Source organism: Diadema antillarum, unplaced genomic scaffold, assembly GCF_040938485.1.
Source record: "Diadema antillarum isolate AM-2024a unplaced genomic scaffold, OU_Dant_1.0 seq00000725_RagTag, whole genome shotgun sequence".
NCBI classification, from domain to species: Eukaryota; Metazoa; Echinodermata; class Echinoidea; order Diadematoida; family Diadematidae; genus Diadema; species Diadema antillarum.
In genome coordinates, this window is record NW_027271628.1 from 922,677 (window position 1) to 949,507 (window position 26,831).

Genomic DNA, 26,831 nt, shown 5'->3' on the forward strand with positions numbered 1-26,831 from the left:
CTCCTCCAAAAACGCGCCCTCAGAATTATCAATAACGCTGGATATCTATCTCATACAAATGATTTTTTTCACAAGAATAAAATTTTGAAATTGCCTGACTTGTTTGATTACAACCTAGGTATTTTCATGTATAAATACTCCACGAATGATCTTCCTGATGTTTTTCTTCACATGTTCAAAAGAAACTACTCAGTTCACAATTATCCCACCCGCCAACGGGACGCTTATCACCTTCCACGTACTCGAACAATTTTCGCGATGAAAACAATTATGTATGCGGGACCGAAATACTGGAACGATCTCCCCTCTGAACTCACAGGTTGTTTATCACTATCATCCTTTAAATGCAAATTAAGACAGTATTCATTGAATAATTACATTAATTCAGCTCACTGAAATCTGTTTTGTGATGCACAGGACTATCCCGCTGTACCGTACTCCAGGGTTGTTGTTATGTTAAAACTAGCTATTTGTGCCCTCAAATTCTGTCACTGTGTCTATGACCTATTGCATTTTCTTCCTTCTCTAAGACATTTGGGGCGAGGTAACAGCTGGTATTTTAATTCCTTCTGCACTGTAACTGGTTGTTGAATGTCTTCTTTTTTTCTGGGGGGGGGGGGGGATTTGCAGGTGCATGTGTTCCCTCCTTAATACACGCAATGTATAAATCTTTAATATTTTTTAACCGTATTATTGTTATCATATATTGAGTCATATTGTTATTATCGCCAGAACGACAATGGTTCATCCGCCTACAGCATGTGGCTTATCCGACCCCAAATCTGTATTAGAGAAGAATTTGCTGTATAACTGTATAAATGTACTTTTTTATTCTCTATGTTTTGGTCAATGTTGTACCCGTGCTCCCCATCTTAATCTTTAACTCGATTTTAACTGGGACCTACGCTCAACAAGCTCGCTTTTAAGTAGGTTCCTTCATATTTCTTTAGCATCCATTCACAGATTCAAAACGTCATAGATCGACCACTATATGTTTTATATATTTGCAATATTTTATGTATATCTCCAGCTTGATATCATGTACTTCATTTAATTTTGTTATATTTGATGTATTTTTTCATCGAGAAATATGAAAATAAATCGAAATCGAATCGAAATCGAAAATACAAAGTCATGTTTCGAGGAAAAAAAAAAGAATTGAGAGGTCCACAAAAAAGCATGCTTGTAAATTGTGAACCACTCAAAGGATTCTTGTGAACATATTTGTTTACAAAGACAGGACAGAACAAGACAGGAGAAACACAACGACATTACATGACTTGACAGAAGGGTATACCATTGAAAGTAATAAAGCACAACAGGATAATGGAAAGAAAGGAAAGAAAGAAGAAAGAGGAAAAGAAAGGAAAAGCCCACACGCTGAACATCGGGATCGGGAGAGGGAATTGAGGTGCTTCAGAGCTCGAGCAGCTAACCAAAGTTTGTACAAGTAAGATGATGTAAAAATTACACAATGATGAATTCAATGATTGACGATGAACCCTTAGGTTGTAGAGACCAGCTAGCTAATGAATAGTATATATCTTAGTAAGAATTTAACCAAAAAAAAAAAAAAGGTTTCAACTTACGCTTAAACGAATTCAAGGATAGATAATTTTTTATATCATAGCTTAAAGAATTCCAGAATCTAGGGCCGGTGTATATAAATGTATTTTGAGCCAATAAAGTTCTCAGGAGGGGTAAATGAAACTCATTAGATCGCCTGGTGGGATAATTATGAAAAGATTGATTTCGTGGAAACATTGCATTAAAGATGCTGGGAAGTGCATTTGTGTTATAATTAAACATAAATTGACTCAGCTGAAAGAAAAACACCTTCTTTGTACGATCCGTTGTGCACAGTTATGACTTCATAATGGTACAATACTATGCAGGTTTCAGTCGCAGAGTGTGATTTTAACCTGTATTTTGTCATTTTTAGTCTATTAAGAAAAATGTCTTTTGAATTTGTGACATCTATACATTATTTAAAATTGACGAGAGTTATTGTGAGCGACAGGGTGTTTTCACTTTTTTAATTGTACATCCCTCATTCTGAAGCAACATTACATTCTTCCAGGTTTATTTCCCTGCAAATATGTATCAGTTTCAATAGCATTCATCACTGAAAATTAAGATGCAAGACTTTTGTGCTGTCTAGTTTCTCAAATATTATGGAGGCAGACTAGTCAGATTTGATGAAATTTCAGAATTGCGCTGATTGGTGGCTTTGACAATATTGCATGCTTTTTTTTTACTCAACAGCTGCTCTGCATTCACTGTGATGAATTTAGAACCTTTAAAACAATTCCTTGTGATATTTATCATTACATAGATAATTAGACTATAACTTGTACACAGCCTGTAGAATCTTCCTTAACTACCATACATTGATCCTCCCTTATATTCAAAGATTAAAGGGTGTGTACAGTTCTGGTGAAAGTGATGATTGAGCTTTTAACGTTTTGCGAGATAGTCAGAAACTACTCTATGATCGAGATGTCAAAGAGCATGCAACCTAAGGGGTATCAAAAGTTTATTTGATGACAATCGGTTTTAAAATGGCTGAGATATCCAAAAACAAGGTGAAACAAAGAGATCCTGATAGAAGGTGTGGCCTGTCGCCTCCTATTATAATCACTTTTTTATATATATATCAGCCATTTGAAAACCAATTTTCATCAAATAAACGTTGAATCCTTCTTAAAATTACATGCTCTTTTATATTTCATAAGAGGTTTCTCATTATCTCACTTAGGAATGTTCAAAACATGAATCCCCACCTCAACCAGAACTGTACAGTCCCTTTAACACTGTACTCGCATAAGTACTGTTAAGTAGTAGATTTGCTGCTGTCCTATTCTTTCTTCGTGATGAGTGCGGTTCCAGTGGACTCGCGGATATCCACGTTTTGCTACTTTGAAGTGGGTAAGCCCGCCATGACGTCGGGGTAAGAAGGTGGAGAATCTTCATAATTCACTTGGGTATTATTTGGGTCGTAATACATGACGCCATTCTGTGGTAATGCCACGGGGTTGGTATGCCCCGTTGGCATGGTTTGGCGGCTGTCGTGAATTTGTGGGGCTGTGGTTGTCCTCTGTGGTTTCTTCTTCATGGAGCACAAGCACATGATGATGCCAATGATAAAGCACAGCGCCGCCACCGATGCAATGACGATAATTGCAATCAGCTCTCCTGTCATGGGATCCACTGGTTCAGGTACTGCGTGCAATTTATAAAAATATGATATCATTTCAATTGAAAAGCGCACTTGATTGTAGCACGCTGGCAATACAAGCCGAATAAAAAGTCAACCAACAGTTTAATATCATTAAGATCCGCATAGAGTAGGACGCGCATAAGACCAGGCGTCCACTAGGGCGCGGACAAGATGCGGACAAGCCCCGGAATGCAAATTTGGTATTCCGCACTCCTTCGGGAACCTGTCCGCACGTTCCTGAACGTGTCCGCTGACTGTCCTAAACATGTCCGGGCGTTTCCGCGCCTTCGGGAGAGAGAAAAATTTCCGCGTCCAAATTTTGATCGAGACCAAAATTTGGACGCGGAAATGAACTTCCTGACACCTTCGGCGACTTGTCCTGACGATGTCCTGACGATGTCCCGCCTGTCCGGAAACCTTCCGCTCCTTCCGCACACGCTCCGGAAAGAATCCCGCGGTGTGGGGAAGCTTCCCGAATGAAAGCGGAAGACACCAGGAATGGTTTAGGACAGCGCGGAGCCGATGCGGATCTAAATATGCAAGTGTCCGGAACCGATGCGGAAATTTTGTGATCCAGACACGAAAATGTCGACACTTTCCGCGAGCGTCATGCCAATGAAACGCAAAATAAGCAAGAAGGGAGGCGAGGCCCCCATGCAAATATCCCCATCACAGGCACGCCTTTCGTCTAGTGATGAAGAACAGGTAAATCTAAGGAATTTCCGGTCCCACAAGGCAAAGAAGAAGGTAGTAGAGACTGTGCCAAAAGCAACCAGAAAGAAGTGAAATCAGCCCAATAACTTCCTAGTAAGTTTGTTTTGATTTGATCTTTTCAGAAATTATTTTTCATCTGAGTGACTTTCCTGGTTCCTATTGCTTACTATAGTACATTTTCCTTTATGTTGTTTTCGTATTTTATTTGCAAACAAACTAGGTTGTCCCATGTGACAGCCCAGCTGAAAAATCACAAAAGTAGGTGGAAGTACAATCAGAAAAAAAAGCATAGAATTTTTGGCTAAATGTTAATGTATTATATAAACATGAACAAGTTGTTATTCATACGTAAATGCTTTCTAATGATACAACATATTAGAACAAAAGACAAATTCATCACACTACAAAGCATGAATTCAATTGCAAAGATATACCTGTGGCCTCATTACAATGTAATATCTTTGAAGCCCAAAATAACAATGAAAGGTAAAGATGATGGAGGAAAATGAAGACTTTTCTGTCACTTCAAAACTCAAGTGAAATGAAAGAAAAAAAGCAATAAATCATGAACTCGAAATAGTGTTAAATTTCTGTCTTTCTTTTGCTTTGTTTTTTGCTGAGTGTATATATTTAAGTACACATTAAGCATCACAAATCATTTCAGAAATATTCTTTACCTGAATGATTTTCGTAGTTGTTATTACCTAATATTTTTTTTCTTCTTTTTGTTTTAGTTGCAAACAAACTCGATGGTCCAATTTGACAGCCCAGCTGAACCCCCCCCCCCCCAAAAAAAGTAAATTAAAGTAGGTTACAATTATTTCCCCATTTTTACACTTCATTGGCAATAGGCTAGTAAGCTCTTAGCATGAAAAAAAATATTCGGACTTGAAACTGTTCAAAAGTGATCAAAATAAGAGAGGGTTAGAGAACGAAAAACAAATTTAATGATTAGGATCATTTTGGCATGCTCTACAGAAGTATCAGACAAAACATGTATATACTTCACGATGGATAAAGCACATGTCTAAAAAAAGGGAATAAAGAATATATATATATACATATATATATATATATATATATATATATATATATATATAGTAACATAAGTAACAGTTAGTAATATAAGTAACAAAACTGCAACAAAGTTCATGCTGTATTCACCATGGGTTTATTTCTTGTGAAGAAAACCGTTGGTGAATACAGCATGAACTTTACAAAGTTCATGCTGTATTCACCAACGGTTTATTTCTTGTGAAGAAATAAATCGTTGGTGAATACAGCATGAACTTTGTTGCAGTTTTGTTACTTATCTTTTTATCTTGCCCACACGTGGACTACCTTATCAACATGATTATGTATACACATATATATATGTATATACATTTACATTTTTATGTATATTATATTTTTTATGGTTCAAAAAGTTTGAGAATATCATCCATGTGACTGTAGGCAGAGAAAAAATTGTTCTCCCAGATGAGACAAATCAAAAATAAAAAAAATGAGTCGTCAGTCGACATGCAGACAATCCTATTCTTCGACTTTTGGTGGTCACATTTATCAAATGATATTGACCAATCATATTAATATAATATCAGCCGCTACTGCGGAAGCAAAACAAGGAGCTTCAATGACGGCTAGCAGTCAAATGAGGAAAAGTCAAAGTCAGCGCCAAATTTATACCTTTCCATTTTCCTGGTATTGTCCGCAGTTTGTCCGCATGCCTAACTTTTGTTGTCCGGAAGGCATCCTGATTGTCCGCGTGCATTCCTGGTGTGATCCTAGATGTTTCCGCGCTGCCCGGCTACGATTAGCATATTCCGAAGTATTTCGCGCTCTTCCGGAGTGATTCCTAGGAATGTCCGCAGTCAGTCCGCGGACAGTCCGCGGACAGTCCGCGGACAGTCCTAGGAATGTCCCAGGACAACTTGATTCACAAAGTTATTCCGCGCTTGTCGCGGACAGGATGCCGAAATAACAAAATTTGCTTCCGCAACCCTTCCGGGGCTTGTCCGCGCCCAAGTGGACGTCCGCCCTAACACACCTAGTCAACACATTGTTAAACAAAAAGTGATGAAGATCAGTTCAATTCAGTAAAGTCGATATTGTCAATGGTAGGAATATTTTAAGGAACAAACACGTGTATACCTTCTTGCTAAAAATGATTAAAAAAATAACCATGCCGCATTCTAGCACAACATAAATAGGGCCTACTACTCACGATTCGCAGGCACTTGCAGAAAGTATCAACCCTACACTTCGTTGATTACACACTGGGTTAGCTTAAACAAAAAAAAAAAGTCATCTGAGTCAGTGGTGTGATTCAGATTTAGATCCACCCAGTTGGCAACGAAAAAAATCAACTCCATATTGTGATACAAAAATCTGAGATAGAAAATTCCAGGCATCTACGAATGAAAGATATGACATAATCATCGTAGATATCAATCCATTCATGATGATATTCATACATCTTTTTGTACGAGGAGAAGTATTTTTGAAACGGTCAAAATATCAGTATAGTATCAGTATATCATTGTCTTTGCAGGTATATTGCATTGTAGGAGATTCAATGTAAAGAGTTGTTATGACAGTGTATGATTTGCTTACTCTTACTTTGCAAACACTGGATTCCTACGTCATCGTAGTGTTGGCAGTTGTGTATACCCCATCCATTATTACTGCAGTTTATCAGTTGTGATTCGTAGCCTGTGCAAGAAACGTCGTCGAGGTGGATCGGTCCGTCGCCAATCCCGTAATAACTTGACGCAATTGCAACCCCAGGAAACCCGAGTTGGCGACAGGCGACCAGGGCTTCGTTTGTTGACCACCCGTCGTTGCAGATGGTACCCCACTCGTCGTTGTGAAAGATTTCAAGACGACCATAGTCATGGCCGCCAACAAGACGTAGCTCACCTTCTTCATGTACACGACAATGGGTGATTAAAAGAGTACGTAACTACCGAAGGAAGACTTAGAACATAGGGTTAATTACAAGTATTTCATCAAGCAAATATCCTATGCCATTAATATTTACCTTCCACATATAAACCCTACAATTCATGGACGCCCCCCTTCCTCCATACAGTATACTAGTACATTTAATAACCATACACACATTTCATATTCACAAAACTAACTAATATTCACATAACTATACATTTATCATGAATTACTGGATCACCTGATGTAAAACAAGAAACCTGCAAATCAGTCATTCACGTTGCTTCACACCAATTATGTTAGGTAATAAGCATCAAAAACATGAAGGCAAGCGTATATGTAAAGGATCGAAAAGGCAACCTGCCAAGAAAAGTTATTTTTGTGCTTATTTTCTCTCCGTCAAATAGTATGTAACTTTGATTAACTTTGATTGCAATTATGTCCTTAAATGAGAGAAACAATCTCAAGAACGACATTATGGAGTCATGTTAAATTGAAACTTTAAGACCACAGTCACAGCACTTACCGACCCACTCCGTGCACTTTATTCCAACATCCTGTTCGTGGGATGTGCAGCCACTGACACCCCATTCACTGCGCGAGCAGTCCATTAACGTATTTTCGTTTCCCGCACAAGCCACTCCACCCAGTTGGATTGGACCGTACCCCGGCCGGTAGTATTCGTAGGACGACACGACACCTTCGAAGCCGAGCTGACGGCAGACAACCAGTGCGTTCTCGTAGGACCAGCTGTCATTACAAACCGTGCCCCATTGCTGGTCATGGAATATCTGAAGTCTGCCAGCCCAAGGTTTTTCACCATCAACAATTCGGACGTCGCCGTCATGAGCTGATTTGTTACGTTATTCGCAGTAATTAGACACGAAGAATACAACATAAATGACTCGATTACTTTCATGCTATTTCTTTCAACTCATTTTAAATACACAAACTAGAATCTAGTAAAGTCTTCATTGCCCTGAGAGGAACAGAGGAGTTTATGGTGCATTTTATGTGACATATCAAAATGGAACTCGTGAAACTGCAAGGTAATGAAACTACTTGGCCTTTTAACCCTATAAAGCCAAGCTATTTTGTTTGATTGATACTTTATTTTCTGCAAATCAATATATACATAAATTGAATAATCGTGAACATGGGAAACATACAAAGTATATTTGAAACAGAGTCGTTTGACTTGCATAAACAACGATATAAAAGGAAATTAATGATATTACAGTATGCATGTCTATGCAGCTGGGATTACAATAACAATATTATATTTAAGAAATGATAATGCAGAGGGCCGCCATTGTAAGCATTGTTTGAAAAGATGGCCGGCCCGAGGAAAAGGTAGGTAGGTAAATTGGTAAACAATACAAATTCTGCTGCGAAGATAGCAGGGGAAAATAAACTCTGATGTGTGATGGTGGTGAATGTGCGTGCGAGTGCTTGAGAGTGCACAGGGGCAGATAGGCAGGGATTTGGAATGATGAAATTGGTTTACTGGAAGAGGGAATGACTTACGATGTTGCTACTATCGGGAGACCAACATAAGTCATATAAATTACTCGTGCTTAATTCGTATTTGAAGTATACTGTGATAAAATATGCTTCTTTAAGTTTGCTTTGAATGAAAACAAGGAGGCACACTGTTTCAACTCCTCAGGAAGAGTGTTCCATGTATCCGGACCGTGATGTCTAATCGACTTTTGAGCAAGTAAAAGCTTTGGATTACTTAAATGAAAATCATGGGAACGACGGGTAGGGTATGAGTGAATATGATCATTAGTTACTAGGGCATTATGGAAAAATGGTAATAAATTTCGAATGTGTTTATACATAAATATAGCAGTTAAGTATGAATGTATATCATGGGCCTTTAGAGTTTTTAGGCGATAAAATATGGGATCAGTGTGAGCCAAAAAATTTGAATGTGTGCATATACGAAGAGCCTTTTTCTGAAGAAGAAAAATTGTGTTCAATTTGGTTTTGCTACAGTTGCCCCATACAATATTACAGTACATTACATATGGTAAAAATAAGGTGTTGTATAACATCATTAAAGTTTGATCATTAATTAAGTATTTTATTCTCCTTAACACACCAGTTGCTTTAGATATTGCTGTTATAATATTCTGGACATGAGTATTCCAAGTTAGATTGTTATCTAGGGTCACTCCTAGGAACTTGGTTGAATGTTTCTCAGCAATGTTTATATCATCAATAGAAATACTTTGAGGAAGGGTGGGTTGGGATTGAAGCGTATGAAAATGTATAAAACATGTTTTATCAATATTCAATGAAAGCTTATTACTTCTAAACCATTTCGAAATATTACTTAATTCCATGTTAAATGTATCAACCAATGTTACAATATCCTTGTGGGAATAAAAAACATTGGTGTCGTCTGCAAATAAAATGAAGTTTAAACGAGGAGAGGAATCAATGATATCATTAATATAAATCAAAAAAAGTAGGGGCCCGAGGATAGATCCCTGAGGGACACCACATGACACGTTCAAATGGAACGAATGACTGGATTTAAATGCAACATATTGTTTTCGATGACTTAGATAACTTCTAAATCATGACAAAGTAATCCCTCTCACGCCACAATCATGTAATTTTTCAAATAAAATGTCATGATCAATAGTGTCGAATGCTTTACTAAGATCCATAAAAACTCCAATTATGTGCTCCTTTTTAATAAGCGCATCAATAATATTATCAACAGATTTGATTATAGCATAATCGGTAGAAAATCCTTTCCTAAAGCCAAACTGATTCACATTTGATATTTCATTTTCAATCATAAACGAGGAGAGACGCTTTTAAACTAATTTTTCTAAAATTTTCGATATTGCAGGTAACAATGAGATGGGTCTATAATTTTTCACCAATGATGGATCTTCTCTTTTATAAATGGGGATAACTTTGGCGATTTTAAAAGAGTCTGGAAACTCACCGTTAAGTAAGGATAAATTAAATATATGGGTGAGAGGGGCTGCTAAGGGGTAAATTATTTTTTTCAAAAAATTCACCCTTAAGTTGTCAGGCCCATAGGAATTACTACATTTCAGAGATCGAACAATATCAATAATTTCTGATTCATTTACTGGAGTAAAAAACAAAGAGTTTTGATTACTTTCAGGTAAGTAATCTTTATAATTTTTGATATCTTTTATGGGAATAGATGCAGCTAAAGAAGGACCAACATTAACAAAAAAAAAATGTTAAAAATATTTGCAATTTGTAGTAATAACTTTATCATTATGGGTAATGCTATCAGGACATTCCGTAGGTTTCTTTTTGAGTATTTCATTAACAATCCGCCAAAGAGCATTTTTATCATCCTTATTAGATTCGAGTTTATTTGAAATATATGATTTACGTGAAACTCGAATCAAAGAAGTTAATCTATTTCTATATGTTTTATACCTTTTCACGTTTTCAGGAGTAGGTTTCCTCAGAGATATTTTATAAAGACGGTTTCGAGTAAGAATGGAATGTATAAGACCTTGAGTAATCCACGGTTGCCGAGCTCTTTTCCTTCCATTTACTTTGGGAGTTAAAGGAATATGTTTATCATAATAATCTAATAGTTTTTGTAAAAAAAAATTCGTAGGAAGAATTAACATCTTGGAGTTCAAAGACGTCATTCCATTGTTCTTCAAATAAATCTTGATTCAATGAATCAATATTTTGTGGCGTTTCATTTTGATACATTTTCAAATATTGTTTGGGTTGACGACGTATTGGAGTTATTACAGATTTATCATTAATCATAAAAATCGGTAGATGATCAGATATATCTGAATAAAGAATACCGTTCGTACAGGTTTCAGTTATAACATTAGACAGTATATTATCTATTAATGTTTTACTATGGGTGGTGTTATTTATTCTGGTAGGTTTATTGATGTGGGGATGCAGTGAGTTGGAAAGTAATATGTCATGGAAATGGGTGATGGGTTGTAATAAATCATATTGTAATCTCCCATCAAAAAAATGGATTTTCTTTCTCCAAAAATTTCGTTAGCACATTGGTCGAAGTTGTCAATAAAAGATTGAACGTCATTTTGTGGAGGACGGTAAATGGTACCAACTATAATATTTTTCTCATTATCATTTAAGATTTCAATAAATAAACTTTCTGCTCCCTGAATACCCAAATCAGTTCGAATTTTAAATCTAATTTGATTATCAACGTACATGGCAACCCCACCTCCTATGCCATGCTTTCTGTCATTACGAATAAAATTATAATTTTCAATGCCAAATAGGTCCGGGGAATTGGTGTGCAACCATGTTTCGGTGACTCCTATAACGGAGAATGGAAAATCATTGAGGGAACTTAAAAATAGTTCAAACGTATCAAAATTTTTAGTTAAGCTTCTTGAATTAAGGTGAATTAAACTGAAATTAGCACAAATCTGATTTGCCTTATTGAAAAAAAACTGACTGTTGAATTCATTGATAGTGAAATACTGGCTTGTGTGATTGACTAGCTGTTGGTCATCTATTCCAAAATCAAAATCCATTTACAATGAGTGACATTACGCAATAATGGCCTATCATGGTGCAACGGGAAGTGCAGTGCACATCGTATACACGGGATGTATACGATGAGGTGCATCGGTGCGTGACGTGCTGTAACTGACCATTAGGAGGAGTGACTGAACCAAAATTACTGACATGATCTGCAGGACTGCAGAGCATAGACACACAAAAACACAAGAAAGAAAAAAAATATTGAAGAGTAATAATCGACCGTAACTATCTGCCTTACGCAAAGCAACATAGAATCAAAACGGCAATAAACCAGCTCTGAATTTATCAGTTCTAACATTAACTTTAGAAAATAAACGTAAACCTTATAACTGAACTGAGTACAATATCACGATTTCGGTAATGAGAGTGACATGAACAGCAAAGTTTCTCGTAATTTTTTTTTGACCCCTTCCAGGCCCAAGGGGGAGGGGGGGGGGGCACATTGTGCCCCCTATATAACTTCTTTATTATATGATGTATGACCGTCATATTGGGCACATGGGTATAGCAACTCATACTCTACATGACTCATTTGAATTTGAAATTTCTCAAGGTCATCCACTGAGGGCGCTATTTACCAAAATATTAATTAATACATAGGAAATATGCTAAAATCATTTATTTTTCTTTTTATTTCTTTATCCCCAGTATATATGTTTCTATTTTATATTTACCAAAAAGGAAAAGCAACTCAATCTTCACTATTGTTATGGTTGAAATTTGTCAAGGTCAAGATATGGGGGCGCTATTCAATACAATATAAAGAAATATATGAAACCTATGATGTATTGATTGGAATGGGTACATATTCGAACTTAAAATTCAACCTTTATTTTCACTTTTTTTTTTCAACAGAATGTACAAGAAACAATATTATGAATTTGACAAGAGAGTCGTTGAAAATATACATAACCAGACAGGATTAACAATATGTTCATGTCTACATGATCAGTACAAAAAAAAAAAAAAAATACACTGTATTATACACTCTGCGAAAAAAAAATGGAGGTACCCACTCAAAAGACTATGCTTATATCATGTGGGTACCTCTTAGGGAAAGGGGGAAAAAGGAGGTGAAAAACTTAGAACTACAAAGAGTGCGGAAAACTGGGAAAGAGGGGAATAAAAAAAAAGAAAGCAAAAGTGTGAAAAAAGGAACAAAAAACAAGGAAAAGGAGAGAGAGAGAGAGAAAAGCCTAAATCATTTTGATGCATACACCAAGGGCGAAAGCCCACAGAGACAGCTAGCCAAGTGTCTTCGAAAGTGATACATTAACGAGCTGCTTTCCAGCGGAAGAGATTGTAACTGTAAGGACGAGAGCACATTATGGAATACTAGCAGGCAGTAAAAATTTGATTGATGCCTCAAGAGAACACAGCCTGTAGTGAAAGAAGAGAAGATAATATCGTGCTTACGAAATATATTACAAAATCAAATTCATTCGGTGACATTATAAAACTTCAAAAGACACATTTTCAATCTCTTTTTAAAAGAATTCAATGAAGGTGCATTTTTTATATCCGTAGGAAGGGAGTTCCAGAATCTTGGACCTACATAAATAAAAGTCTGCTGAGCTAGCAAGGTTCTTAACAGAGGTAAATGAAATCCATTTGACTGTCTAGTTGGGTATGTCCGGTTGCGCATAAACATGGAGTTAGAAATAAACGGGAGGCAATTATTATTATAAGTATACATAAATTGCCCTAATTGAAGTAAAAACAAATCTTTGATTTTCAGAATCTTATCGTCAAAGAACAAAGGATCTGTATGAGAATATGGAACGGTATTACAAATAATGCGAAGAGCCTTCTTTTGTAGAACCCTATCCAATAATAATTGGTGTGTGTTTCCCCATATCAAAATTCCATAATTCAAATAGAGCAATATCAAAGATGAATACAACGTAAACAACGAATGTTGAGGAATAGATAGTTTTAGTCTATTAATAACACCTATGTTACGTGAAATTTTCTTGCAGACATTATCAATATGAAATTTCCAAGAAAGTTTATTATCAATTGTAATACCGAGAAACTTTATATGGGAAACACTTTCTAAGACAGCGTAACCAAAACAAATGTCCATATTCAAATTATCTAAAGTGTTACTAAAAAGCATATATATTTTTTTTTTGATATTCAAAGACAGCTTATTTGCTCGTATCCACTCACATCAATTTTGTAATTCAGAATTAACTGTCTGCACAAGAGTATTTGGGTCTTCATGTGAGTAAAAAACATTTGAATAGTCGGTAAAAAGTATGAACGATAACACATCGGACGAAGCACAAAAAATCATTAATGTAAACAAGAAACAACAGCGGGCCCAATAAACTACCTTGTGGCACGCCACACTTAAGTTCTCTCATATCAGAATTATGATTGTTCAAAAAACATATTGTTTGCGATCAGTTAGATAACTCTTGATAACTCCTGAACCACTGCATATTAGTATCACATTTCATACTTCCAAAATATAAACATTTTTAATTTGCAGATTGATAATATGATAAACAAATGATGTTACAGGCCAAGCTTGTGTGAAGATAACACAAAATAAAAGGTTAGTTTTTGGAAAATGCTGTAATTTCGATTATTTCTATTATATCTATTGTTTGATGCATATGTCATATAAAAATAAAGGAAATAATTAGAAGATCAATTCCAGGATAATTCACAACCATTATTACTTCACATTTTGGTTCTTCAGCAAATTACAACCAAGAAAACTCCTATTTCATCCATTATTATATTGTTAACTGAAATTGGAACAGAAAAATCATGCAAAATCTGACGAACATGGTTGTCAGTTTACAGTTGCCATGGCAACCAACAATATCTGACATATATAAAAATGTTTGCAATAAGATTCTTGAAAAAATCACCAAATTTGGTTGAAATCGAGTATAGGGTGTAGGAGTGGCAAACGAAAATATGGTAGGGCACAATGTGCCCTCCCCCCCCCCCTTGGGCTTCATAGGGTTAAAGAAGACCAGATCCGATTGAAATCAAGAGTGTGAGCGCTAGCAATATAGTGGGAGTCATTCTTGACAGATTCTGCCCTTGTCATTTCGTTGGATTAAGAAAAATGAATGCACCAGAAAATTGAATCATCGCCTTCATAATATAGAATTTCATCTGTACTATGTTGATGAATCCAGGTATCAGTTATATGTGCAATGGGAAGATGGATTAAATAAACATTATGGAACCAACTATAGGTATGAAAGTTAATCATAGTAACTACAATTGTAATACAACTCATAACTTGTTATGCTTATAAACAATATCATTAGTATCACCAGAATCTGATTATTGTCCCAGTGAGCTTTTACTTATGAGTTTACATTTATAGCCAAAAAATGTCATTGCCATTAACACAAACGACTTTTAATCAGACGTGCAGTAAAAGGCTGTCTAATGTCATTCTCTCATCATTTCTTATCTTATCTTGATTTTCAAATATGAATATGACATAAATTCTGGACTAAATTAAATCCATTCTGTGCCATAAGATATCATTTAATGTTCAGTCTGTATACTCTGATGCACCGGATTTCAAAGAATTAACACCGTTCACTTACAAGCTGTATCTGTAGATGTATGTTATAAAAATAATATAAATTGTGTGGAAAACTTGACTGAAATGACTAAATGAATTGACAAAATGTAATTATGGTAGGACAGGGCGATCGTGGGGTACTTGTGGTTGTTGGGGTCAAGGGTCAGTGCTCCCATCGCCCCCCCCCCCTTTCTTTGATAGGATCGGGGCGGTACCTTCGACACTCTATTTCCTGTTTGTTTGTTTTTTATTTCTAAGTGACAAAATTGTGGGGGCAGCTCCCCACCCACCCTTCAGCCCTCTGTTCCTCTGTTGTGTATCATACACTTTATGGTTGAATTTTGACTCTGAGACCATTTTTTCTATTGCGGAAAGGTGCGTTCGTCTTTAACAATTTGATTTTCCTGTGATGTCCCTCCTTCATCTTCAGGTGTACAAAAATAATTTCATAAGCATGGTTGCTTATGACTGATGTCAACTGACTTGAAGTCGGACCTATAAAGGATAAATAATCACAATATATCCAATTTGCCTATCACAAACAGTATACATATTTGTCATTTGCCTCGAAATAGAACAAGAAATAAAACGTTATCAATTTTTTTTGAAGTTGAACATGATTTTCCAAAAAGTATGGTATGCATAGTAGACTTGGAGGTTAGGGTGTTCCTCTGGTTGATTGGTACGCAAACACCATACAAACTATCGGGTTTTTCCACCGCTAATTCTCATATCTCTAAAAGAATTAGATGCGGAGAATGTAAATACTTCCTCTTGAATCTATGCGAGAAATGATGATAAAGACATGGTATCGTATACGCTGTATAGTAATACGTTACATGTCACCTTTAAAATCCCCATAAACTTCCTATAAGTAAGGCCGCGGCAAAAGGGTTGAAGATATATAGGCCATACATATTGAACAGGTACTCTCATTTTTTTTTTCCTGGCAGTGCATATTCATTTTTTTATATCAATCTGTAAAATGTTTTATAATTTCGCAGAGGCAGCTTGAAAAGAATGCAATCATGACCCACTTCAACAGGAAAACCGTAGAGGAGAAATTATCAGGGGGAAAGCGAAATTACGTTCGTAAGGCAATGGGAAACTTGTCATCCTATGACATCATGATGTCACCAAATCCACTTGAATTTATCCACAATCACTTTTCAGAGAAAATAATCACGCAAAAATATTCAATTCCAATTCAATAGGCACTCACCGTAGTAGTCGCGTAAACATGACAGCCATATGTCTCTGGCATGTCGACATTCGTTTTCTCCCAAACCACCGTGGGGGCAATGAGAAAGTGCAACCTCGTCCCCAGTACAGTTGACATCAGATAGATGGACAGGCCCTATGAATCCCCTCGGTGCATCGATCTCGGTAGCGTCATACGCATCCAAGAAGCCAAGTTGCCGACAAGCAACTTGCGAGTCAGTTTGATGCCATCCGTCTCCACACACGGTGCCCCAAGAGTTACCATGGTAGATTTCCAGGCGACCATTTCTTGGTACTGTCGTGCTATCGGTAAGGCGAATTTCCCCTTGCAAAGCTGCAGGAAATGAGCAATATTTTCATCTATCAAAATGCAGGCTATCTGATGATTTAAGGGTATCATGATATTTTGTTTTATACGCTGATGATTCTAGACTGGAGGAAATACCAGATAAAAGTCTGCACAGTTATGACTGATATCATGAAAGTTGCAACAGGCCTTAAAGCAAAATGCCATATATATGAAAGCTTGATGATTATGTTCACTTCTTTTCATGGCTAGTACATACGACGTCACCCCGCTGTCAACAGGGTTTTATGCTACAAAACTGTCTCATGATTCACCAGATGTGTTTTCGACAGGCAAAATGGTTATTAGGTTAAGAGACCTACACTATCGACTCCTCTTTAGCGCTTACGCTTTGGCCCACTTCCCCGAGTCCGAAGAAGTCCGATCCACTCAGGGCCGGCGCAGCCGTGGGGGCCGTGGGAGCTCGGGCCCCCACACTTTTTTGTGCACCATACAAAGGAATACATAAGGTGTCATCACTTTGGGCCCCCACACTTTCTTCAACCCGGAAGTACCTAAGCGGCAGTAAAATAGAAATAGATAGAGATCTTGAAGTATGGCGGCGGTAAGGTTATGTGTTTTCTCTGACCTTTTTTTTTATATATATAACACCTTTTATAACACCTGCGCCGGCCCAGCCACTGCAGTCAGTGGTCCGATCACAGTTCGGCTCATGATTCGGCTGAGGGGGATGACAGCTTTAGCAAACTTCTTTTGTGATGTCATAATAACAAGCACATTATGCAGGCACGTACCCTGGCATTACTACAGACTGCGCGATGCGCAGAGAAGACGACGAAGGCAACGTTACTTAGCAACACCTACGCACTTTACTCTTGATGACAGCCAAAGAGATTTTCCGCAGTGACTGCGGTGGGGAGGAGAAAAATCTCTTTGATGACAACTTCGGTAATCTTCGTATCAATGCTGACGGTGATCGGCAGTATCATCAACAGCGCCCTCTACACTACCGGGACTATGCCCCTTTAAAGTATTAGACAGGCTGCCACCAAACTCTGGAATCGACTGCTCCTCAGTCTCTACAGTGTGAACCTGCACTTGTAGTAGACAACAACTAAAACTTCCATGATGTTGTAAAGCAAACACGAACAACACCCCCCTCCCCCCCCCCAAAAAAAAAATAATAATAATAATAAATAAATAAAATAAAAAATAAAAAAAGAATGGGGATAACATTTTGTCAAGCACAGCGTGTTTTGATTTGGTTTTCGGAACAAGTAACTTCGAAATGATGTTGTATGTTCTGAAGTCAACATTGACGAATATGCCCGACCCCATACAAGCATGATGACACCACAAGCTCTTACAAGATTTTCAGAGATGTTCCTTATTATCAAACTGGAAATGTGGTATAATTGAGAATACAGTCGAAAATTCTGGTCCATATTCTCAATTCGAACTTACCTGTTGGATCTCTAAGTAAAGTGTAACAATCAACACCCACGTCTTTGCTGTGTGTACATGAGCTGTTACCATCATCACCGTATGTAACGTTACAGTCGACAAGTCCAGTTTCATTTCCAATACAGCCCACGTGAGACAGATGGATTCGTCCATTACCAGGTGTGGGTGAGTAGTACACATTGTTCACTCCGTCATTCCCTAGTTGACGACAGGTTACCTCTGCTTCCTCGGGACCCCAGGTCGTACTGCACACAGTGCCCCATTCGTTGTTGTGGTAGATTTCAAGTCGGCCGTCTCTAGACGTGGGACCGCCAGCCAATCTCACGTCACCTTGCAGGAAATTATGACATTTTGTACGGCAATCATATTTCATACATTTCTCATTTTTTACATTATTCTTATCACCGAAGCAAGTGGGATATCGGAAAGGCGCCGGCATAGCAATTATGTAACAATAATTAGTAAAGGACATGATGTAGTTCTAATATCAAGCCATGGAAGACGTTTCACTGAGATGATTCTATTAGTAGAGATAATAGGCTCTAGGACTGCACTTATTTGTATCATCACACAGGGCGGAGGCGAGGGGGGGGGGGGGGGGGGGGACTCAGTCGATAGCGTGCTTGCCAAAAGGAAAAGACGGAAATGTAGGATTCGAGTCTCGGCTAGTCTAATATACAGTCCCTTAACTCCAGTAAGAAACAAAACACTTTGCCCACTAAATCGACATAAGTGGCGGTCCCATGTCTGAGAGAGACATAATTTAACCCTAACTAGGCCGGGCTATTTAGGTAGGAGGCCCCCCCCCCCCCCCATATCTCGGCCGTCGAACGCGCGATCGCGACGAAAATTGGCACACACATTGCCTATGATGTAATCTAAAATACCATGAAGTTAATTTTTCAAAAAATTATCATTTATGCTATCAAAATTATGCTAATTTATGCATAATTATGCATGAAATCAGACTATTTTGTATAAATCACAAAATAAAGCTCAAAACTGGCACTTTTTTGTAAATATTCTTTTTAGTGTCCTCAGCAAATGTTGTAAAAAAATGTGATATCAGAAAAAATTCAGAAGTATTTTATTGTTTTTTTGAATTTCTTATGTATTCCTCTGTTTTTTGGACTTTATGTTTTTCATTGTTTTTTCGATGAAATTTGTCCGCGACATCGCTCCGAACAAGAAAATATGTTATTCATTGATTTTAATCAATAAAACACCCAAATAATCATGCTTTTATGAAATTTGCCTGTAAGCACAGTTTGCATTGAAATTGTACACGAATTCACGTTTTTGAGCAATTTTGGGTCTGACATGCATGTACATATTGATGCGTAACTTCGGAACCGAGCGCCCGGGCGTCGCAAATTTGGTGTCAAAAGATGCGGGAGACTCGAAAAAAAAAGTCATGAAACGTCGCGGCGATAGCTTTTTGCAATTGCGATACATCGCGCGGAACGTCGAGGGGTGGGGGGGGGGGGGCCTCGGAGGCCCCCCTCCCCCCGGCCTAGTTAGGGTTAAACATGAAATTGACCCAGAGAACAGGTGGGACATGCTGACCCCTCATGGTCTGCCCCAGTTGGCAAGCAATCGTCATACAAGCAGAAGGAGCTGACTTGTTTGTTGTTTGCCATTTATTAACTTAAAATGTATGTAGTCCAAGAAATGATGGTGCATATGAAGAGTTGCTGGTCTACACACATTATCGTATTGTGCATTTTCAATTATCTTTGAATATGATCGGCCATTGTACCATCTTATAAAGTGCGAGGGCAAACATGAAATCTTGAAATGCCTGGCAGTCTAGAGATATTCTTTAGGTCAATAGTAAGTACTTTTATTACATCGTCTTGATTTGGTTAGAAGACTGCCTGTGCCTATGCCTATCAAAGAGTGTGTTCAGAAGCTTGAGGTTTTTTTTTTTTTTTTTTAGTAGACTGCAATGTCGTACAAATTTGTGTGTGTGTGTTTGTGTGTGTGCAATTATGTGAATTGAAAAGTCTCTTTGCAGTTATATTACATTTTTGGTGGAAACGAAATGAATAAATGAAATAAATTTGTCATATTATATGCAGTATGTGCAATTTCAATGTGGAAAATTGCTATAGGATTTTCAATATCTTAACCGACCTCACTTTGATCGATGTTTTCAGTTACTTATGACTTCCTTCATCTTTGGGTTTTTATGCCATCCTTTGTGAGAGGGCAAACGTGTGATCTCGGAATGACAGGCTGTCTACATGGTCTAGATATACATCGTCTATGTCATAAACATGCCTCTTGACCTTTAGAGATAAAACGTACTCTCTTTAGGTTAACAACACCTGTTTAATGACATCATAACCATGATATTAAGTTCAAAGTAAGTTTAAAATTAACGCAGCCTCATCAATAACTCTTCTGTTCATTAACTATGTGATAACGTATACAGTGTACTACTGAACTACCCCACAAGTCTTGAAAAGACAGAGTTTTACCATTGCTACAGTCAAATTTCTTGCAACCAAGCCTTCTGTCTGATATCTTTCACGAAACCTGGTCAAACCTTCTCAATTCTCGGTACCTTTATTTCAACTCTTAAAGGCTCTTAGTCCTTTCTGTGAAAGGAACATTGAACGCTGTATAGGCTACAGCACTTAATGGGGTATTCTCTGCCGATCGGCTCGTAAAGCACACTTAGGGTTAATTAGCACTCTCAAAACTTAGCCTAGATCAATTCACACTGTATACTAGGGGCAATGTAGTCGTTCGTCTGTAATCTCTGGAATCTAAAGCGTAAACGTAAGAAGACGACCTACTGCGCTTAACTTAAAGATAAGTGAGACAGAAGGGAACTTCTCTTTTTTTTTATGGGAGCTATGGTTATTTGAAGATATGTCAAGTTATTGATTCGTTGACGATCGCCTTGAATACCACACACAAATTTTACTACTTTTCTTACATGGTATAATTATAATGGTTTTTCTTCAGCTGCTTAAGTCCCTGATGTGAAATTCTCCAATGATGACATTAGAAAAATGCGTTATACAACTTGTCCATTTGAATTTAGGCGTTAAAAGCTCATACAAACGTTTTTGTTTTTGTTTTTAATCCTCATTACAGAAATGAACATTGGGCATCACTTACTTCCATTGGCACTGAGAAAAAAAAATACCCTTTAATTTTTCAGCTAGTAGAGGTTATTAAGTTTTTCTCTTTTTTTTAAATCGGTTATACGTATACCAGCAAAATGCATATGTTATATATAACATCATTTCTCATGTACAGGAAAGATTCTTAGGGTATATTACACAGTAATGTAGTAACACGCCTGTCCTGGTCAGACCCCTGGTTGAATATGCCTCCTCCGTGTGGGACCCATCAACTGCAAGGAATATCAGCAAGATTGAGATGATCCAGCGGAGGGCAGCCAGATACACTCTAAACCGATATCGGAATACATCAAGTGTATCATCAATGCTGCAGGAGCTGGGATGGACATCACTACAACAGAGACGTGAACATCTGCGTCTTGTGATGTTCTACAAGATCCACACCCAGCTTGTACCATTCAACTGTGAGGCTTTCATCACCAAATCCACCAGACCATCCAGAGGTGTGAACACCCAAGGCTACCACATCCCTCAATCCCGGACACAACAGCACCAAAACTCGTTCTTTCCTAGAACTGTTAGATCCTGGAATGCCCTCCCTGACGATGTTGTGACGGCCTCTTCAGTTAACGCCTTTCGTCTCCTGCAGACGGAAGGCAGCAACAGCTAGAATCGAGGCAGTTTTTACTTGCCCCCTGTAAATTATTGGCACATGCACCTTACAAATGTGAGGAATATAAATATACAGAGACAAAGTGAACGGCTTAATCTATCTCTGGTTCTGCGTGTGCGTCTTTCACTATTTACTGAGTCTATCAAGATGGACCGAAGGAGGAGGGTGAGGAAGAGAGCATCACTTTCGTTTCTGTATGTACTGCCTATCATTGATGCTTCTTTTCCAACAGCCTGCGAACGAGGTATTTCGTTCACCTGCTCCCTCTCCTTAAGTTCCAAACGCAGAAATCATTAGTTAGTTGTTGCTATATCTAAGGTAGGACCAGTCTGCGATGAGCGTTTTGGTTGTAAAGGACAACTTTTGTGAACAAAGCATGCATAAAATAAAAGCACGGTTTCAATTATGCATTTCACCGATTCAGATTCCATGCAAACAATTGTTTGCATGTTTTTATTCAGCTTTTTCATTATAACATTTATTTCAGGTTTGCTTAATTTCCATTAGATTCTTACCTTCTGTGTACTCTGTATGACATCTCACTCCTGCGTCCTCAGAATGAACGCAATTATGAATTTCCCATCCGTTGTGTTCGCATTCTGTTAGCTCCGTTTCGTGGCCACTACATTGCAAGCCATCCATAAAGATAGGCTGTTTAGGCGTGCCACCACCAAAGAAGGCCCATCGGAAGGCGTTGGTGGTGTTAGCAAAGCCAAGCTGTCTACACACAACTGAGGCATCGTCGATATCCCACAAATCGTCACACACGGTCCCCCACTGAGAGTCGTAGAAAACCTCGACTCGTCCCTCGTAGCTTCCCGAACCGCTGACAAGACGCACTTCACCTGTTTCTGGCACTCCTAATGATCATTGGGAAACAATATAATTGTAATGTGATGACTTTTAGTATATTGACATAATCATATTTTGTTACTCAACTGAAAGACAGATAGTTTTGAATGTTCCCTCCAAGAAACATTAGAATTTAGTGAAGACATAAGACAGCATGCCAGTTTTCATTTATCTGCGATCTAATTCCGGTTTGAAAGTTCTTCAGAGGAGATTTTTCAAATAACCTATTCCGACCTTGTATGGCAAAGTATCATAGAAGTGTTATAGGTTTGCATGTCTTGAATTTCATAGAATAAGAAAACTGGAAGTTCTTCTGTTTTGAAAAAAAAAAGGTTAATGTTCCTGAGGAACAATGGTGATGGAAAGTGATGATCTTATTTTTCATGTATCCTCTGAAAGCTCTTTGCACTCCCATTGCCTTAAAAATATACAAGAAATAAACTCACAAGAAGGAGACAATTGACAGTTGAAAGATCTAGTGACGCAAACATCGGCAAAGGTAAGACATAAGTAATGAGTTCCATAGTGTGCACAAACCTTTTTTGCTTCATACCAAAGAAAACAACGCAACATCGTTTCATATATATTTCCAAACCTGACATTGTTAGGTAAGCAGCTTTGACCCTCATAATCATTATCTGAGGTGTAATTCTACTAGAATTGTATTGCCATTTGAGCTTGCCTTGTAGTTAAAAAGATATAAGGTGCGTTAACAGGAGACACTGATGCTTATTACAGCTGGCCTTACTGTTGATGACATCAGGAAAGAAAAAAAAAGGAGCAGGAAATATCTTAATTCTGAAATTATCAATAATACGCCACACGTATTTTAATCAGTAGGTCAAGAATAGATAATTCATGTACCGTCCAGATTAGCTTCTTTTTTTTTTTTGCTTGTCAATTAACCCCGCAAGTGGTACGAGAAAATTCCTGATGAGGTAAATGGGGAGGGGGGCTTATCAGCTGATTAAATCAGGAAGTGACGTCAGAAATTTAAACTGCCTTGCCCCTTAACCCCTTACAGAATTCCTTAATCCGCCCCTGGCTTTGGTTGAAAGGGACCTTAGATTTCCAATTTTTTAAGTGACGTAATGAGAAACCATTATGAAATAGGAAAGAGCATGCAAATCTAAGATGAATTCAAAATTCATGTCATGAAAATCGGTTTTGAAATGGCTCAGATATCAAAAAACAAACGAGAGGTCCTATTTTAGAACCACCTTTTCAGAACCACCGTGTTTAATTTGTTTTGGGGGATTTCTCAGCTCTTTCAAGACCGATTTTACATAAAATAAACTATGAATTTCTCTAATAGTCTTTAACATCATGTCTTTTCGACTAGTATAAAAGTATAGATTTGAATCTCTCATCTCATTCAAAATTCTACCACCCCTTAAGGCTATTTGTGGCTACTTTTGTGTATGCTTTTCATGCAAAATTTAAAAAAAAAAGTAAGGGGAGGGGTCTGACTAACCTAAGAATAGTGAAAGAAGATAGGAAACTCTGATTAATGCAGTTCTTATGCTACATAATTTAAATGAACGATCGTCTATGAACACAATCTGAACTTATTTCTTTTTCAGTTGCGATTAAGTTTGATTTTATTTGTCCACTTGTATAGACATACAAAAATACAAACAAATGCACAATGGAAATAAAATAAAGACTGCTAATCTTACTTGTGACATAATATAGGATTACGGCCTGTCAGGTACACAAAAGGAAATGACGTACATGTACGTTTGAACAGTTATATATTTCGTGGACACCGTCATCAATAAGCAAATAGAGTGCTTGTTATCATGCGATGAGAATTAATTTAAGTGAAACCCCTTGTTACTTCATTTAAATATATTCACTTTCATCAAACGAATGTAGAAAGTGTCATTTTAGAATTAAATTTTACAGCTACAAATGAGGTCCAAATATGTGCTTTTGCACAAAGTACCACGGGGAAAATATTATATGGGACTACACAGACATCGCAAAACATGATTCATGACTTTAGAATATCCTAGCAAAAAATAAATGAAGACCTAAAAATCCTGTATCGGTTTCCCAAGACACTATAATAATAACGTTAGTTTGCGAATTTGGGAAACGTTCCAGTAATATTTGAAGAATTTGACACTCTTTTTTTTTTCAATTGCGGTATCTTTTTCAATATGCAAATTTCTTTGAAATGGTGTATTATGACATTAATACATTCAGGTCATACAAATGTAACATTTTCGAATAATATCCAAAAAGTAAACCAAAACATTTGATGGGAAAAATGTGTGTGATTATCTAACGAGTACTTGATTTAAGCTGTAGAGTAGCCAAATGATACTTAACACGATCCACGGACAAAAGAATGAGGGTTAATTTTTAAATGAACTGTTCCCACGTACCTATACAGATTGATATCAATATCAGTCACAGATAAATTCTTTCTCTTTTTTTTTCTTTTTTCTTTTTGCGCAACAACAATCACTGTGGATCCCTTACCAATGTCTGCGAATGTGATCCCACAAAGCAACAGCAAAATACATGCTTTGACCAACTTGACCATTGTGTCCCTCACCTTCCAAATATTTCCTCTTTCCAATACCGTCACAACATATTATGGCTAAAATACTGCGTCCTTTTGGCATGGCAGTTCAGACGTATATGCGATTCGCGATATACGATCTGACATCAGGCGTATATGAAGGAAATAACGCTGCTCATCTATAACATTCTGTGCACAACCTTTGAGCCCAGAACGTAAATGCAAACAACCCAAGATGATCTGAATGTATACGTCCTAGAGATAGAGTAGCCATGTAGATTCATACAAAGTCCACGCACTTTACCAAATGAGTGCTTTAATAATTCGAGCTAAAATGAAATGATTACTTATAAAACGGAAATCTAAAGGACAAGTCTAGTTTCGTATACATATGGATTGAGTGAATGCAGCAATATTAGTAGAAAACATCAGTGAAAGTTTGAGGAAAATTGGACGATTCGTTCAAATGTTATGAGTTTTTGAAGTTTCTGCGCAGTCACTACTGCATGAGAAGACTACTATAGTGTATATGTCACATGCGTAGAACGATATAAGGGAAAATAAAGAGTATTTCACAACATTTTACTTTTTGAAAAAAACAAGTGTTCATTACCTTGACTTGTAACTGACGTACGTTAAAGGCAATATTATTCCCCTTCCTTCTGAAGAGACAAGTCGAGTGTTCTTTTATCAAGCGAAAAAGTGAAAATATGTCGAATTTTCTTCATATTACGGAGTTTCTTTATATCGTTGCACACATGTGATATCACAAGCTGTAGTAGTTCTTTCATCCAGCAGTGAATGCAAAGAAACTTCAAAAGTTCATAAATTTTGAACGAATTTGTCTAATTTTCATCAAGCTCTCACTGATGTGTTATACTAATATTGCTGCATTCACTCGATCCACATACCCATGAAGGCGGGCTTGTCCTTTAAGGCTCTGTCATGGCCAAAAATAGGTAGGAGCCTATTTTTTTTTTCTTGAGGGAGGGGGGCGTGACTGGTACCGAAACAGCTAGTGATACCTTCGATTCGCATCGAAAATGGAGGAAGCAAATTTCCTAAATGTGAAATCGAAGTAATAAATTCTTACATTATTGATTCATTCTGATTAAAATATTTTCACCTTTACTTTGCCCGCAATGTTTTTGAATTGCATTGGTGATTCATAAACATGTTTCCCTGTTACAAATTTTGCTGAAATGATAGATTGTTCGGTATCGTTGTATATTCCGTTCTTGTTATAATTGTATCGTCAACGTTATTCCTGTTATACAAAAAAGCACTGTGTGTTATTATGCCCTGTCAAAAAAAAGGAAAATAGAATAATATGAATCGCGTAAATCATGAAATTGGACCAATCATTGATTTAGCATTCTGTTTTCACAACAACAAAAAATGCCCCCATCTCCGATCCTAATTAGGGCAATAGTCACCATCAATAGCCTATCATACAGTTTTTGTATATCACTCTTGCTCATTACCAGCGCTTTCGAGTCAGAAACCAGAAATTTAATGCTGCTCCCATCACTATACTATACTATATTTTTTTAACTGGTCGCATTCTTTTCTTCCCGTCGAACCCTCTATCTTTATCCAGGCCTTGGGACTGACTGAGTCTTGCACTGGTTTGTGCACTCCTCGGGCGACATTAGCTTAAAGGGATGGTACAGTATTGGTAGAGATG

General features: G+C 37.4%; 1 protein-coding gene across 1 annotated transcript in view; it reads right to left on the bottom strand.

Annotated features, from left to right (window-relative positions):
- Window positions 1–1,245: 1,245 nt before the first annotated feature.
- The window catches only part of LOC139738157 (scavenger receptor cysteine-rich domain-containing protein DMBT1-like), an 88,154-nt gene continuing 62,568 nt past the window's right edge, over window positions 1,246–26,831 (bottom strand). Inside the window, exons 16-22 of the mRNA XM_071648819.1 lie at window positions 25,178–25,255; window positions 22,275–22,619; window positions 17,989–18,318; window positions 16,219–16,551; window positions 7,407–7,730; window positions 6,554–6,856; window positions 1,246–3,222 (exon numbers count right to left, since the gene is read on the bottom strand). Coding sequence (XP_071504920.1) covers window positions 2,915–3,222; window positions 6,554–6,856; window positions 7,407–7,730; window positions 16,219–16,551; window positions 17,989–18,318; window positions 22,275–22,619; window positions 25,178–25,255 — 2,021 coding nt within the window. The 3' untranslated portion in view covers window positions 1,246–2,914. The remainder of the gene's footprint in view (window positions 3,223–6,553; window positions 6,857–7,406; window positions 7,731–16,218; window positions 16,552–17,988; window positions 18,319–22,274; window positions 22,620–25,177; window positions 25,256–26,831) is intronic.